Below are 13999 nucleotides of genomic sequence, written 5' to 3'. Positions count from 1 at the left end.
TTACGTATAATAGGCCTCCACAATATTTATGCTGAGAGAGGGCAAAGTAGAAGATGACATACCTACTATTGTTTCGATAGAAGGAGGGCCACTTTTATTTGCAAAAAAATACTGGACACAGCATTCATAATATTGCAAGAATTACTGCACCAAAAGACAGCACTCACTAACCCAAAGGCAGCCTTTCAGCAATAGTCTGAGGAGGACAAGCACCGTTGTTCTGCAGCAGCGAGGACAGGATCAGCCACAAGTATGGATTAGAGAAGTACCCCATTCACCTGAAGGATCCAGGGCACTTCAGTACAGAGACCTTCCTGTGACTTGCAGCATCTTTTAGTCATCTTGTCGGTATGAATGTACATCACAGACCAGGCTCGCCCTCCATAGATGTATTCAGTAGTTCTAGCCAGTAGCAGGCTGAATAATGTCAGCAAATGAACCTGAGCTCTGGGCCACAACTACTCTAGCATCAAACTGTTGAAATGATCCTTGGTACATCTTTGGCTCCGATCAGCTACTGCTGTCCTGAACAATTCCCAGGCACAGTTTGGGAGCTAGAACAGACCATTCCCAGAGCCACTGCCTGTGGGCATGTGGTCATTTTGTTTGGAAGAATAGAAAATGTTAATTGCTTGGCTGCATTACACTCTGTAGCAGCTGGCATAAGTGCCAGAGAATGGTCCCAGGTACATTTAATGCACCAGGTATAGATGGAGCATGTATGGTTTCACTGCAACTTCTCATCAAGAGATTCTTCCAGGTTGTTGGAAAGTTCCACTGGTGCCACAGCATGCACTCCCTCACTAGCAGCCAAGTGTAGCACCTGCCTAAGTGCCGACAGGCCATAAAATATGTCCAGGAGCACTCCCAAAGCAGCCTGAGGCATTCCAAAACCAGCATTAGTGACTGCTACATATTAGGCCACCAGCAGTGCTTTTTTAGGTGTGACAAAATGTGAACATTTGCAAAACCAGATAAAGAACAGGCTACCCACTGAAAAGGGGAGTGGAAGAGAAGGTGCTCGCAAATCTGGAAGCCATCAGGCCTATTGGGTTAGAGCTGGCACCTCCAGCAGGAATAATGTCACGTGAGCAAAGGAGAATGGCACAGAGCAGCCAGGCTGTGTGTCACAGGGAGCAGTGACATGGCAAGCAGGCAGCAAGGGTATCTTGCAGAGGACATAATAGAAACAGTGAATTATCAGCAGAGAACCATACAGGAAAAAGTGGGAATATGTGGGAAAGAGCTAAAAAGGAGGTTGTGATGAACTGCTCTTAAACAACAAAACAATTTTTGGTTTTAGAACCATTACAATCCTGTGTTACTGCTTCCCCTAACATTTCCTCTAACACAGTTGCAGAGTATTTGTACAGAACAGCCAACTGAAAGGAGTCTGTTGAGCTACCAGGGTCAATCCTCTGTTGTTTTCAGAGGCCATATTGTTTACTCCAGCTCATAAACTGACTCAAAAGGTTTTCAATTCTTTTTCTAGATCGGAAAATCATTGCTGAACTTCCCTGGTTAGTTGTTCTGTGCTGTCAGTGCTGTCACCTATATTTGAATAGTGTTGCTGATATTTGCTCAACATCTATTTGTAGATTGCAGTCACCTCTTTCAATATTTTGCTAGGTGAAAGAAACCTTCTCTCTTCCCCTCCTTTTCTATGGCTGCTTTACATTACATCTCTTTTCCTTGAAAGTGGCTGATTCTGTAACTATGGTATTTCCACTGAATTCCCCCATGTGCATTAGTCAGTAACATCAATGTCTTCCTACCTCTGTTAGACATGGCTACCTGAGGCTCATTTGTTTATGTTTGCCTCTTTTTTTTCAGAGACACATAATTTTGCTGGCTTATCATCAGTGATGCACTAGTATGCCCAGGTCCTTTGCCTCTATCATCAGTACCAGCTGTAAAGACTCAGTTTCCTCTATTTTGTCAGTATTACTTTTACTTGTGCTGGAGGTAGAAGTGCCTTCCTTGCTTTTTATAGAAAGTAACCAAGTTTCCCCCTCATTGACTAAATCTTGTTTTGTAGCAGGATCCCTAAAGGCAGGTTTGTCCTGTTCATCTTCATAAAAATTATTTCCATAATATAATTTCATGTTAGGTTTCTACTTTGGTTGATTAATGGCATTAGTGCTTACAGCTTTTCTCAGACTAGCTATTTTACATTTTGTTTTGTTTCAAATGCATTTGATGCACAGATCCTTACTGCAAAGAAATCCTCCAGGAACTTGATGGTATTGTTCTTCTTACTCTCTTTTCAGAATGCATGAACCTTCTCATCAGTTACAGCTACATCTGAGGACCATGTACTTTCCCTCAGCCTTTCTAAAATAAAAATCTTGTCATCTGTAGATCGTTTTTGCATCTTGTGTTTATGTTTGTTCTCTTTCTTTCCTGATGACTGTTTCTGGTCCAAGATGTCTTGTGTTGTGTTGTCATGTGCACCACAGCTACTGAGCTACACCAAATCAGCTTTATTTTGTTGAGGGGTAGTGTAAACTCCCACTAGACTTTATTTGCTTCATTAGGTAAGAGGTAAAAGCTTCATTAGGAATCACAATAAGCCAGTATGAATCCAGAGTAGTTCAACTGATTTCACTTTAAAGGACATAGCTGTAACTAAGAACAAAATGAAGATTGTCCTTTGCTTTTTGTGTTCTTCAGTCTTTATTTCCCTCTTTGTTTCTCTAATTCTTGATATTCCTAACCTTTGTAATTTCTGCAGAATGATTAATGTCCTCTGTTGATGTTTGATCATGCTGTGTATCTGCCTGCTGAGCATATCAATGTCTGCCTTTCTTTCAGCTTACTTATTACAGCATGATACTTTAATACAACCCTCATTGAAAAATCATCTATTCTTTCTCACTGAAGGCTCTTAAAACTCTAAAAACTTAAAAGTTTTTTGTTTATTTTTTGGTCTCACTCTCTACTCTTATAGTGTGTGTTTTTATGAGATAAATTATTAATGGTACGCCTTTCAAATACCCATCAGTATGGCAGCCTTCAGATTCACATTAGACAATTTTAGCACCTGGACACAGCAAATGATTGTGTGGGTGGAACAAAAGAGTCAGTATGTGCTCTTGTAGGCAAGTTTAAGATAGGCAAATCTGGAACCATATAACCAGTTAGTGTTAATGCTAGCATTTCAATCTTGCTCGTGTTATTTAAATTTGCGCTTTTTCCTCAGTATCCACTGGGCACTGCTGGAAGAAGCAATGTTCTGATCCCAAGGCAGGCACAGCTGGTTTGGCACCGTAAGTTTACTTGAACACAAAATTAGTTATCATAGAATCATAAAATGGTTGGAAGGCATCTTAAAGGTCACCTAGTTCCAACCCCCCTGCCATGGGCAGAGACACCTTCCACTAGACCAGGTTGCTCAGAGCCCCATCCAACCTGGCCTTGAACACTTCCAGGGATGGGGCACCCACAGTTTCTCTGGGCAACCTGTTCCAGTGCCTCCCTACATCTAATCTAAATCTCTCCTCTTTTAGTTTAAGGTAATTCCTCCTTATCCTATCACTATCTATGCATCTAAAACATCTCTCTCTCTCTCTTTTATAAGTTCCCTTTAGGTACTGGAAGGCTGCAGTGGGGTCTCCCCAGAGCCTTCTCTTCTCCAGGCTGAACAATCCCAACTCTCTCAGCCTGTCTTCATAGGAGAGGCTGCTCCATCCCTTGGATCATTTAGATCCTCTAAACCCTAGGAGGTCCACATCTTTCCTGCACTGGGGACCCCAGAGCTTTATGCAAGTGCTCCAAGTGGGCAGAGGGGCAGAATCACCTCCCTCCACCTGCTGGCCACTCCTCTTTTGATGCAGCTCAGGATGCTGTTGGCCTTCTGGGCTGTCAGGGCACACTGCTGGCTCATGCCCAGTTATGTGCAAACCAAGAGACTGTCCACAGGTATGTAATTCCAGTGTCTTTCTCTAGGTATGTGAGGAAGCATACAGTACACCCAAAGAATTTTCAGGAAAACAAAAAAAAAAAGATACCAAGAACAGCAATCAGTGATTAATTTTATCATAATCTCCATAAAGAGAAACAATAAAAAGATGATGGTGATGTAAACTTTAGAAAGCATAAAGGCAAGAAGACTGTGAACTGTGTACACTGATCACATAAGATGAGGAATTGTGAAGGGCTTTGACAAGAGCGACTCAAGCAGGAAATCCCACTTAGTGCAACATTTAGTCTTTGCAATGCCTGGTTGCTTGATGTTATCAAATCTTATTTAGGAAATCATGTGAGACTTAGACAAGTAAGGTACTAGTTGTTGAGAAACAATTTTCTGTTTATGTATAGGGTAAACCACTAAGACTACTAATTCTTAGATACTTCCCAGGGCATGCCGATAACTACATGAGGGGAAAGGATTTCCCTCCACATTGCATTACTCAAAAATTAGATGCATTGGTGAAATTTACAACTTCCTCTGAAATACTTGCAGGAAACACAAAGGAAGCAGGAAGCAGGACAAGGAGTGACTCTTAAACTAGTCTGACTTAGCAATTCCAGCATCTCTACCAAAGTACAACATGTATCATTTATATATAATGTATTTTTTATACTTGATTAATTTCCCAAATTAACTTTTTATCGCTAATTCATCTAGAAAAGTACATTTGACTCAGCATCCAAGGGTAAGCATCTTTCCTTAGTGTTATTACTATGACTTTTCTAGCCTATAAGATGGAATTGTCTAAAATGACAGCACTGGAATCTCTGAGACACAAACTGTATCCACTCAGTTATCTCCTGGCACCTATCAGCTATTCATGTCTGTATGTTCTATCACATGACACCTGGCAGTTTATTCTCTTTTAAGCAGGTTACATTCAGATATGATCTTCCTGGGTACCTGGTAAGGACGTACAAATCCATTCTTTGGAGACTATTTAGATGGCATTGCCTTTAAGACAGTATGTAGGGTCACTGGATGCTATTAAATTCTGGGTGATAATGGACAAGAAAGATAATTATAAAATGAAAATCCTGCTTGAAGAATGATCTATACTTTGAGCCTCAAATGGATTTGTATCAATTATATTTTCCATAATTATTCTTAATGCAATATCCAAGTATTGTAAAATTATATATATATTTGTATTACTAGACTAAAAGTACAGCACCCAGATCTGGGTGAGAGCTGCTTCTAGTTAATACCTTCCTGCAAGTGCTACTAATCCTTGAGCAATATTCCATTCACCCTAATGTGCAACTTAGCCTGGGTAATGGCTAGTTCTTGACACCGTTCAATCCTGAGTAATCTTTATAGACACTCAGAATCTCCTCCCTCTTCAGTCCCAGTTTCTTGTCTACTGAGCAAAAACAAGAGTCAAAATAACCTTAGACCATCCAGAGTTAATGCAGCCCCTGAAAATTCCATTTTCCTAAGAACCACTGATGCCAGACACCTGTTTCAAGGATATTGATTCTTTCTTTTTAGCACCTGAAGCTCTATGAGTATGTGCAGAAGTTGTTTTTCTGGAGAAAAATCATCTTTCTCTAAGATAAGAAACATTCACTTCAAGGCCAAGCTATGGGATTCCAAACAATGTGGCAGAAGTTACAGACAAACACTCCATGATCTGGGGTGAGCCAAGTGACACAGAACATTTAACTTCAAAATTCTCTCAGAGGCATGGTCTGCTTAAGGAAACAGAAGGAGCTGGGCATAGCATTTTTTCATTCCTGCTGCTGGGTGCCTTCCAGTGACACATCCCAAGATATCATTGTGTCAAGGCTAATGCAGCTTAATAAAGAAGACCTTTTTTCCCCACTAATTTTTAAGCTATTTAGTAGTCTTTCTGAAAAGGCAACAGTAACAGCTGTTTATCAAAAGTAGGGCAACACAAGATTTATGTTTATTCAATTATTTTTTATTTCATCTCCCATCCAAACAACTGTTTTTCTTTAATTCTTGAAATTAAACCAGTATTTGCTGCTTAGAGCATCACAAATATTCACTTAAGACAGTATTGAGAAACTTTCACCAACAGAAGAGGCACTAAGAAATGTGCATCTATTTTGAAAGCTGGAATGAAGTAATGAAGTGTTACAGACAGATGAACTAAAAATACAGCTTTTACAGCTTCAATTTAAGTTACTTGTTCTTTAGTTGGATGTCTTACATGAGTATTGAAGTTTCCATATTTGAGCCCTTTTCCCTGCACTGTCACTATGGTTATAGCTCTGCTGACAACTCGGGAGAGTTGTACAGTTTACAAAGTGTCTGAGCTTGTACTGAAGCAGATCTTCACCTGACACTTGTCTCTACCTCAACAACATCTATTCCAGGACCTGCAGCCCACCTCACACCCTGCTTGAGCACACCACCCAAGTTTTCCTTTTAAGATCTGCTGCCACGGTAAGGAGTTCCTGTATTCCTTAACAGTAGTGAAAGATGCCCAACTCAGTAGGGATATCTTAGTTCAGCAGAATAACTTTGCTCCCACAGTTCACATCTCAAGGTCCTACCTTTGACACTTGAAGGGGTCTTTTCTGCTCTGAACCCCCTTGCAGGCGGAAGCCCCAGGGCGCACCTCCAGACAGAGTGATGAGCATTTCTTCTTCAGCTCCCATGATTTCTGTGCTTTAGATATTTTGTCTTCACAACTTCAGTACAGAGTCCAGTTCTTAACAGGCAGAATCTTCTATTCCCATATTCACAACTCACACTACCACTCTCCAGTTCCCACAAGGCCCTCTGCTCACTTTCTCCTTGGAGTTCACACACACACAGGAGTTGAGACTGTCAAGCCCAGCCTTCACCGTTCTTCTGGACTCTCAGCTGCTGCTCTGCCTATGATTAGACATTTGATTCTGCCCTTGGTAAGGGGCCAGAGTTGTCCTACACACGTGTCATGTCAATCTCACCCTCTGTGCCCCCCCCCCCCCCCCCCATACACGATGGATCTCTCACCGGAACGTGGCTGAAAATAGCACACCTCCTGTCTCTCCAGAGCTTTGTCTGACACTCTTAAAGCTGGAAGCATTTCAGTAAAAATTTTATTTCCACTTTGCATTCCAAATGCAAATCTTAGAGTCACTCAGTACTCAGGATTCATTAGTATGAGTTTCAGGCAAGGACATGTCACTGGCAGAAACTTGAACAAGATCAGGTGATAGCACCTGACCCTATGAATTGAACAAAACCAGCTTGAAATTAATGTGCTCTCCACTTCTATTTTCTTCATGCAGCTAGTGTTATTACTCAGTAGTACTATGTGCCTGCCCCAAAAGCTATGGGCAGACTATAGATGTACTGTGCTCCCTCTGCAGTGTGCTGCTCCCTGGCATCCCCTACATCCACTCGTAATATTAGACACTGGGACCAGAATAGCTGGGATTAGCCACACACATGTGATTCAAACAGTTCTCTGCAGGGCACTGCTTACATAGACTCAATGGCCAAGAACAGCTTTGTACCCAGGTCATAGAATCAGAGAACAGTTTGGGTTCTTTTAAAAAGAACTTTTAAGGATCATCTAGCCCAACCCACCTGCAATGAGCAGGGACGTTTTCAACTACATCAGATTGCTCAGAGCCCTGTCCAATGTGACCTTGAGTGTTTCCAGGGATGGGGCAACTGCCACCTCTCTGGACAACCTGTTACAGTGCTTCATAGCCTCATAGCACAATTTTTTTTCCTTCTATCTAGTCTAAATCTACCCTCTTTTCATTTAAAACCATTACCCCTTTTCTTATAACTATAAACCCTACTAAAAAGTCTGTCTCCATCTTTCTTATAAGCCTCCTTTAAGAGGCTCTCCTCAAAACCTTCTTCAGGCTGAACAACCCCAACTCTCTCAGCCTTTCTTAGTAAGAGAGGTCTTCACCCCTCTGATCATTTTCTTGGCCTTCCTCTGGACCTGCTCCAATGGGTTTATGACTTTCCTGTGCTCAGGACCCCAGAGCTGGATGCAAGCCTCCAGGTGAGGTCTCTCTAGAGTGGAGTTCTTCAGTATTTTTTTCTTTAGGACCAAGACCTCCTAGCCATCCCAAGCCAGGGAATTATAGAAGAATTAAAGTCCATGTTCCCCCTTTGGTACAAGACTTAAAACATAATTTTCTGTTAAGGTCCTGAGGACAAGCTTACCCTTACCTCTGCCTTATTCTGCCATGTGCTTAGCTCTCAGTGACTAGTATCCTTACACCGTAAGATCCAGAGCATGTACTTTTGCTGTGATGCTATTGCTTGGTTGACTACTCCATTGCCAGTACTATAGCATCACTCATCCAGTACCATTGTATATTGCTGGTGGGCACACACCAACACAATCATAGAATCATCAAGGTTGGAAGACACCTTTGAGATCATCAAGTCCAACCATCCACCCACCACTACCACTGTAACCACTAAATCACATCACCCAGCACCAGATCCTGATGCCTCTTATGTACCTCCAGGGATGGTGACTCCACCACACTCCTGGGCAACCTATTCCAATGCTTGACCGCCTTAACAGTGAAAATGTTTCTAACATCTAATCTGAGTCTCCCCTGTCTCAGCTTTAGGCCATTTCCTCTTGTCCTCTCTGTAGCCAAAGAGATGAGTCCCCCCCCACTGCAATCTCCTTTCAGGCAGTTGTGGAGGGCAGTGAGATCCCCCATGAGCCTCCTCTTCTCGAGACTAAACAATCCCAGATTCCTCACCCATTCGTGTAAGACAAATTTTCTAGACCTTTCACGAGCCTTGTTGCCCTTCCCCGGACACACTCCAGAACCTCAATGTCCTTTCTGAAATGAGGAGGCCAGTAGGGCCTACTGAAGGCAGTAACTGAGGTGTGGCCTCACCAGTGCCCAGAAGGGAGGGACGATCACTTCCCTGTTTTCAGTAGGGAGTGAACAACTTTTTGCACCTCGGTGCAGAACTGGCCCTAGTTACTCCCCTGTCACGGTCTCCCACAGGCCGCTTGATGGGACAGGCGGCCAAGGGCACCGTGGTCAGTGGTGTCCGCAGCTCAGCAGCGTTCGGCCGTGCCCTGCTTCCGCCTCAGCTGCCCATGCGGACAGTGCTGGTTCGCTGTGCGCGAAAAGCAGCCCCAAAGCCCTTCCGCGCAGCCGCCTCCCGCCCCACTCGGGACGTCAGCGGCCGTGGCCTCCCGGCGCCTGCGCCGCATCCGGGCCCCAGCGGGCGGAGCGCGGACGTGGCAGCGGCGGGCGGGGAGCGGCGGGGCGGGAGCCGGAAGCGGGCCCGGCAGTGGCGGCGGCAGCGGTGGTGAGTGAGGCCCGAAGGGGCTTCGGGTGGCCGGGCCCACCGGCGGGGTTGGGAGGTGCCCGCTGCGGGCGGGCGGCACCGCGCCCGGCGGCCCGGCTGTGGCCCGGACCCGAGGTGCCGCTGCCGCTTCCTCCTCCGGCGAGGCCCGGCGGCGCCCGGTGGGGTGACGCGTTGGGCCCACCGTGCTGCGCGCCACGGGCGGCTCTGCAGAGCCTCGGGGCTCCCCGGAACGCGCCCGGGCGGGAGCGTCCGCACCGCCCGCGGCCCGGCGGGTGCCGGGGAGCTGCGGGGCCGGGCCGGTTGGCGGCGGGGCCTGCACTTCCAGTGCCTGGCTGCCCCGAGGGAGCCGTCGGTGTCCCGGTGAGGTGCGGCGACTCCCGGCGGCTGCGAGTCGGACCGTCGGTCCCGCCCGGAGAACCGAGTGCTTCTTTTTGGCCGGGGTGCGCCGCGAGTCAAATACCCCCCTTTCCAACCTCCCTAATCTCCTGTAATCCGCGGATCTTTCCCCTGGCGTTTGTGCTGGGCTGTTCAAGCTTTCATTCATTCGAGCTTTGTAAAGGATGGTCGTCTCTTGCGGAGATCCAGCGGCTGAGATTGATTGGATTTGGTAGTAAAACTTGGTGGTTGCTTGTCTGTGGCTTTGAAAAAAGGAAGAAGGAAAGTAAAGGAGATGGCATGATCGAAATGCAAGTGTAGTCTTGAAAAGGTGGTTATGCAAGATGGGACTCTTGCTTTCCATGTAGATGGTGCTTTAAATGTGTTTATTTTTTGTTGTTGGAGTTTGCTTTCACTCCTTCTGAGGAAACGCTTTTGATGGAGTACAGTGAAGCTTAGTTCCCTTTTTTTTTTTTTTTTAAATTTACTGAGCTCTGAGAGAGACTTTGCAAAACCATCCAAACTGGCCTGTAGTTTAAGTTCTTTTTAAACTTACTGGCTAATGGAAGTGCTTGCTGGAACATAAGAGAATTGCTTATGCCTATGTCATAAGTTATCCACAGGAATTAATGTTTGTACTGTCATTGAAAATACAGATTTTTGCAGTTTGGTACTCAGTTGATTGTTAGCTATTAATGTGATAGTTCCTTAAAAGTATTTCTAGGTATTTCTGTTACAGGATTCTGTAGTTAACTTTACCAAATGTTGCGAGGAATGTTGGATAGAAATCACCATCTGAGACATAACATGCAAATTCTCTTTTGTTGTTTTATACAAGCAGTATAAAATCACATCACTGGAATGGGAGGTGACTGCTGATTTTGTACTAAAGTCTTTACTGTTTACTAATAGGAAGTTTTCCTGAGTAAATTTAGGGAACTCTGGCTTTAATATTGCTTTTTTCTTTCCCCCAACCTTCTCCTAGAATAGGTGTTCCTGTTATGGGATGGATAGAAATATATGTCGCCTAAAACTTCGAAGCTTTCTTCTTTAAAGGAGACTTACTTTCAATCACGTGTATACATACACTCTGTGAAAACGTAAACATTTCTATCCATTTTTTTGTGGAACGAGTTCCTGCTAATGGAACTACCCTTTTTGTCTTGAAGCCGTGCCGTTCAGGATTCTTTTTATTGCTGTAGACAGACTGTGAAGTGGACATCAATATAAAAAATATATAATTGCTTCTTAATATGCTGCGGCACTCATTCCAGGTTCTAATTTCATCACTGAAACCTGGTTTATAGCAGTGAACAGCTATTTAAAGGATTATTTCTTTGATGAGTGGTTTGGTGCTTGTACCTCTTTGAATGTTTTTTCCTGCTATGGTAGGACTATGTTATCTTCCTGTAACAGTTATTACCAGAAGGAGGGTCAAAAATCAAAGGAAGAATTGATGGTTGGCTAAGGAAGGGCAAGGTACAAAGAGTCACCAACAGTGATCAACAACAAGGTCTCTTCAGAAGAGAGAAGGTGGATGCTTCTTGTTCTTTAGGTTTGGGAAGCTGTATTAGGGATAAATTGTGAAGAGAGAGCTTGTTTATACATGTTCAGCAAGATTCATTGTTAACTTAGAAAGAACTAAAAGACAGTATAAAATGGCAGTATGTATTAGGAAAAGCTAATTCTGACCTTTTTTTGTTTCTTGTAAGTGATGGAAATCGTGTAATGTATATTTGTGTAGAGGAAGTCAGAGCACAGAAATTGTGGATGAAAGATGGCCAGTGTTACAATGTATGTGAAGAAAACTTGTTTTTTAGTCTTATTCTATATATTCCCATTCTTACTTTCTTCCTTCTGGCCTATTCTCTAAATTTGAAACTGCCCACGTAACTTTTTCTAATCAATTATGCTTATGCAAGGTTCAGAGAAATGATTCTGATTACTTCACTCATTGTAGCATATATATGGCCGCATGTATGTGGACGTAGCTAAGAAATAGATCTTTCGCTGTGATTTTGTTGATGCTGTATTGTCAGTGACTTTGTCAGTGACAGGGTTGCTCTTCAGAAGCCATGATCATAACAGAGCGTTTTTCAAATCTTTTCCTGGAGCTTTATTACAGTGATAGAGATGTGAATCAGTCCCACCAGGAGACTTGAGTCAACAAAGTATAAAATGTTACTGAAGTAGAAATCTGGTGGTGATGGCAGGGGTTGGAAGCAGTGGTAGTTTTAAGGATAGGTCAAGACTAAGATGGGGTTTTTTGTAGTCAGTTTTTAATCACTTTCACTCTTGTAACTTGTATACTGTATTGTACCTTGCCCAGGATGATGAATCAGCCTAACAAAACTGGGTTTAGTGTGGTCCTTCTTTAGAAGAGTATAGAAGTGATCATGCCTTAGATTCACTTTGGAAACTGTGTCTTATACCTTTCATGAACTGTTAAACGTTTCTGGCAGTAACTCAAAATGCATAGATGAAGAAAATGTTCCCTGTGGTGTAACAAGTTGAGAATCTGCACAAGCTGGAAGACAGAGTGCCACATATTACAACCAGATTGGAGTTGGTTCCAATGTTGCCATTGGGTTGATTTGGACAAATGTGTGGGAAGCATTTGTTACAATGGCCTGTGGGCTTACAGATTAGTTGGCAGTTTCTGACTTCTAGGACATGAGTTTCTTTTCCAGGATTTTCTATAGAAAAAAAACTGAGGAATTTTTTATATCTGAAAAGAACTAAGTGTTCCATGAGTGCTCGTAGAAGACATAGTCAAGCTGTCAATGAAACAAAAGCAAGGACATCTGCTTTTCCAAAGAGTGTTCTTAGCTCCAGAGTCTAGGTCTTTGTAAGAGTAGCAAAACCGTGCTGCTTCCAGAACAGAAACATTAAAAGCACTGTAGGCAATATTCTAAATTGCTGGTTCTCTTCTTCTATCCCATCTTTTGGCAATAGTTTTGATTTTTGTGTTAAAGTAAATAGACATATTTCTTTCAGTTTCAGGATAACATAGGCGGCCATGTTGTTGTCTTGGGTTGTGTGTGGGATTTTTTTGTTGTTATGGGTTTGGGGTTTGTTTTTTTTTTAAAGTATTCATCTCCTTGGAAGTTGAAACAAGTCTTTTCCTTCTCTGGGACCAGTAAAAAAAGGCACTAGCATCTTTCTGAAGGAAAGTAATTTTGCTGTATGCCTTTCCTTTAGAAAATGAACAAGAACTGATGAGATCAAGCTTTTCAGTTTCAAAAGGGAGTTAACAGTGAATACAGAATATAAAAATGATGAATATGAAGTTTTCAGTGATCTGGGAGGTTTGCTCATTGAAATGAGCTCATATGAATCACTAGGTTTTTTTTAAGCATGTCATAAAAACTTCACTGTGGTCTGATTTGTGTGGATACTGAGGAATCTTGAAGCTATTGTAAAAATGTAGATATTCCATACCCCCCACATTATTCCTGTGTATTTTCCTCCCATCAGTTTATTACTGATCTTCACTGGTTGTCTGTCTAGTACAGCAGCCTTCTAGTGTAATTGTCGCTTTGTAAATGTTTTGACCAAAACTTCATGGTCAGCTGCCTTTATACAGAGGAATTGAAAATGGCACAGAGTGACTGCTTCCTGCTTTGCAGGAAAATTGTTTTTTATGGTAATGACCACTTGTCACAGATTTTTTTGTGTAGCATCAGTCCTGCTTGTTTGAGCCCTGTGTATCGTAACTGCTGACTAGTAATATGTTCAACACCATGTGTCAGTATTGTTTGGCTTAGTTTTGGTAATGTTACTATGTGCAAAGGAATCCTCAGCATTTTTATCCAGTGAAATGGCCTGTTATCTCCATTTCTCCCTCTCTGGTATATGTATTCTATCATTCTCCAAATCCCACCCACCCTTTGTGTCATAAGACAGAGCACAAAATTCTCCCCTTCTCCATATCTCTTCAAGTGAGCAGGTTCTAATTTACACAGAGATGTTTTTTGAGTGGAGACAAAATGAACGTTTGATACAAATAACTTGTACTGGGGAAGAAGGAAAACAGACTCAGTGACAATTGTCTTCCACCTTCTCAGAGGTGGATACTCTTGGTCCTGCCCTGTGGTATTTCACATCAGTGATGAGCAAGCATGCCACAAGCCTTATGTTCAGAGAAAGTCGAGCACCAAAATAATGAAGCAGCCTTGTCCCCACTTCAGCACTGGACTTGTTAAGTCTCCTTTCTTGACCCTCTGCCAGTGTAGAGCAAGTATCAACTTGTGGTGTGGTGGAGATGAACCTGTGCTGGCTGGCACATGGGCTAGCTAAAGGTCTGAGGTGTATCTACCTTTCAGCTGGGATGCTGAGTTAGAATTGTCTTGTTTGTGTAGCTACTTTTTCCACAAAACTAGGAGA

The 13999-nt window shown here is 43.0% G+C and overlaps 2 protein-coding genes across 4 annotated transcripts in view; one reads left to right on the top strand and one right to left on the bottom strand.

Moving 5' to 3' along the window:
* Positions 1-6784, bottom strand: part of SYNPO2L (synaptopodin 2 like) — a 36273-nt gene extending 29489 nt beyond the window's left edge. Inside the window, exon 1 of the mRNA XM_082286213.1 lies at positions 6496-6784. Within this exon, the coding sequence (XP_082142339.1) occupies positions 6496-6600 (105 nt within the window). The 5' untranslated portion in view covers positions 6601-6784. The remainder of the gene's footprint in view (positions 1-6495) is intronic.
* A 2376-nt stretch (positions 6785-9160) lies between these two features.
* Positions 9161-13999, top strand: part of SEC24C (SEC24 homolog C, COPII coat complex component) — a 38365-nt gene continuing 33526 nt past the window's right edge. For all 3 annotated transcript variants that reach the window (XM_082285883.1, XM_082285882.1, XM_082285881.1), the window contains exon 1: positions 9161-9238. The gene's annotated coding sequence lies outside the window, so the exon portion shown is untranslated. The remainder of the gene's footprint in view (positions 9239-13999) is intronic.

This window comes from Coloeus monedula (assembly GCF_965178545.1).
Source record: "Coloeus monedula genome assembly, chromosome: 8".
Taxonomy (NCBI): domain Eukaryota; kingdom Metazoa; phylum Chordata; class Aves; order Passeriformes; family Corvidae; genus Coloeus; species Coloeus monedula.
The sequence above is the reverse complement of the archived record's forward strand: the minus strand, read 5'-3'. Positions and strand labels throughout refer to the sequence as shown.